Source organism: Grammomys surdaster, unplaced genomic scaffold, assembly GCF_004785775.1.
Source record: "Grammomys surdaster isolate TR1022 unplaced genomic scaffold, NIH_TR_1.0 373, whole genome shotgun sequence".
Taxonomy (NCBI): Eukaryota; Metazoa; Chordata; class Mammalia; order Rodentia; family Muridae; genus Grammomys; species Grammomys surdaster.
In genome coordinates this window covers 2,992,943-2,995,014 of record NW_021604792.1, presented here as the reverse complement: position 1 = coordinate 2,995,014, position 2,072 = coordinate 2,992,943, and the positions used below count along the sequence as shown (strand labels likewise).

General features: G+C 47.3%; 1 protein-coding gene across 1 annotated transcript; it reads right to left on the bottom strand.

Moving 5' to 3' along the window:
* Window positions 1-526: 526 nt before the first annotated feature.
* Window positions 527-1,868, bottom strand: LOC114632543 (immunoglobulin-binding protein 1b). Its single transcript, XM_028781084.1, has one exon. It carries the CDS (start codon window positions 1,866-1,868, stop codon window positions 837-839), a length of 1,032 nt encoding a protein of 343 aa, XP_028636917.1. The 3' UTR covers window positions 527-836.
* Between the last annotated feature and the right edge of the window lie 204 nt (window positions 1,869-2,072).

The window sequence follows — 2,072 nt, the reverse complement described above, 5'->3', positions numbered from 1 at the left end:
TTCCATAAGTGGTGTAAATTACCTTTCGACATACATAGATGTGAAAATTCCGAGTCAGGTATCTATATTTTTATATTTGATAAATATTGTTAAGTTTCCACTCTCTTGGGATGCTATTTCTAACACAAACATTAAGATTTTAAAAAATGAACTCATATTTAAATCTCAGCAAATAATTATGAACCTTCCACTTTCACTTCAACACTATTGTAATAAGGTCCTAGACACTCTATAGTTAAAGAAGATGGTTGTTCTGTAACTTCATGTATCCAGTTGAATGTCTGACAGTCTCTGGCCCCATATTCATTAGGCCATTTCTTTTGTAACACCTTCCTGTGGGTTTCTCAATTCGATGTTCTAAAACAGCTGCACAAAGATATGATCCAACCTTATATAAACTATGTATTTTCCAACATACGTATATTTACAGTGGTTCCCATCAGGCTCAGATAGTAACAATAATTAAAAGCATACTGTAATGAAACTTACGTGAATGTTCTCTCTGGTTATATATTTTTTTCAAGAAAAGGTATTTTATTTTTTAAAGAGAAATCATACAGTCAATGATTATACCGCCATTTCTCCGCATTCTTCCTATCCATTTAAGAAACTGCAATACACCACAGTGAGACCAATGCCTAAACAAGAGCACCGGACACTAACTAGGGTGCGAATAAAGCTTGATAGTGGCATTTTATTGAATACAAAGCAGGATTCAGTATCTGCCTTTGTTGCACACTCCTGAAGCAGGGGCCCAAGGAAGGGAAGAGAACAGGGTTTTCCTTGTCTGGGAAGGTGCGTGCTCCTTCGTCCTTTCACACAGAGGGGAGGGGACATTAGCCCATGTTCTGTCGGTTGCCATAGCCCCTAGGATGGGTGTCCTTCCAGTCATCCCACTCCTGCATCCTGTGGAGGGCATTCTCATCTTCATCTTCCTTTTGCTCCAGGTCCGGCTCTTCCTGCTCAGATACAGTGAGAGTCTCGGGTGGTGGTGCCCGCTTTTCTGCTTCCTGAACAGGTGGTGAGACCTCACCTTTCTGACGCTGCTCGTACCAGTCATTCACGGTCATAGTTGCCAGACTTGGGTACCCAGCTCCAAAGACTTGTGCTTGGGCAACACTTCGAGTGAGGACGAAGGGTTTTAGTGGCGGCCTCTCCTGAGGAGACGTGCGAGATGCTGATGCCTCACCGAAGGAGTCTCTGTTCCTCAGGATCTCTATCTCCTGGTCGATGCTCTCGATCTCATCCAAGCTGATGCTAATCCACCTACGAAGTTGAAGGAGGTAATACTCCCTGACACGCTCATCGTCAGCCTGGCCGCTCTCCACTGCCGATTTCAGAGAAGACAGCCTCTGCTCCACCGCCTTCTTTTGCTTGTACCTCTGGATTTTAGTCTGCCTCTGGGACGCCATGGCAACAAGGTTGTGCTCCACAGTGTCAGAAGTGGCTTCGGGGTCGCCTTTGGGTGAGCTCTTCTGGGCCGCGGGCAGCTGAAACTCGGCCACATGGTAGTTGTGGCTCTGGGTTAGGAAGTTCATGAAGTGCTCTCGAGCATCCTGCAGGATGCCAAGGCGATTGCTGGTGCCCACCAGTTTCAGTGTCAGCGCGCCCTTCAGGGCCGGGAGCATCAGGTACTTGAGATCAGCAGAAGCAATCTCTTCCCAGTCTTCGTTCCTGCTGAACAAATCGAGCTGCAATAACATGTCCGAGGCCTTCTCCAGGAGGTTCAAGGCCTTCCTCACCTTCTCCTGGATTGGCTTGGAGCCTGTGGGTTGGGTCGCAGCTTCCAACTCCTCCAGAAGTTGTATGCTGGTTTCCAACATCTCCCGGAGCTTCGGCTTCTTCATTTCCTCCGTAAACGACGCCATCTTGCCAGAGGGAGGAACCCGGAAGTCTCTGGTTTTTTGAGACAAGAGTCTCGCTCTGCAACGGAGGCTGGCCTGGAGTTTTCTATGCAGTCAAGACTGGCCTGGAGCTGGCAATCCTCCTGCCCTAGCCTCTGGAGGGCTGAGATTGCAGGTAATGCCACTATGCCCAGCTTCTTCTCTGTATCTTATTGTACTATATTCCTT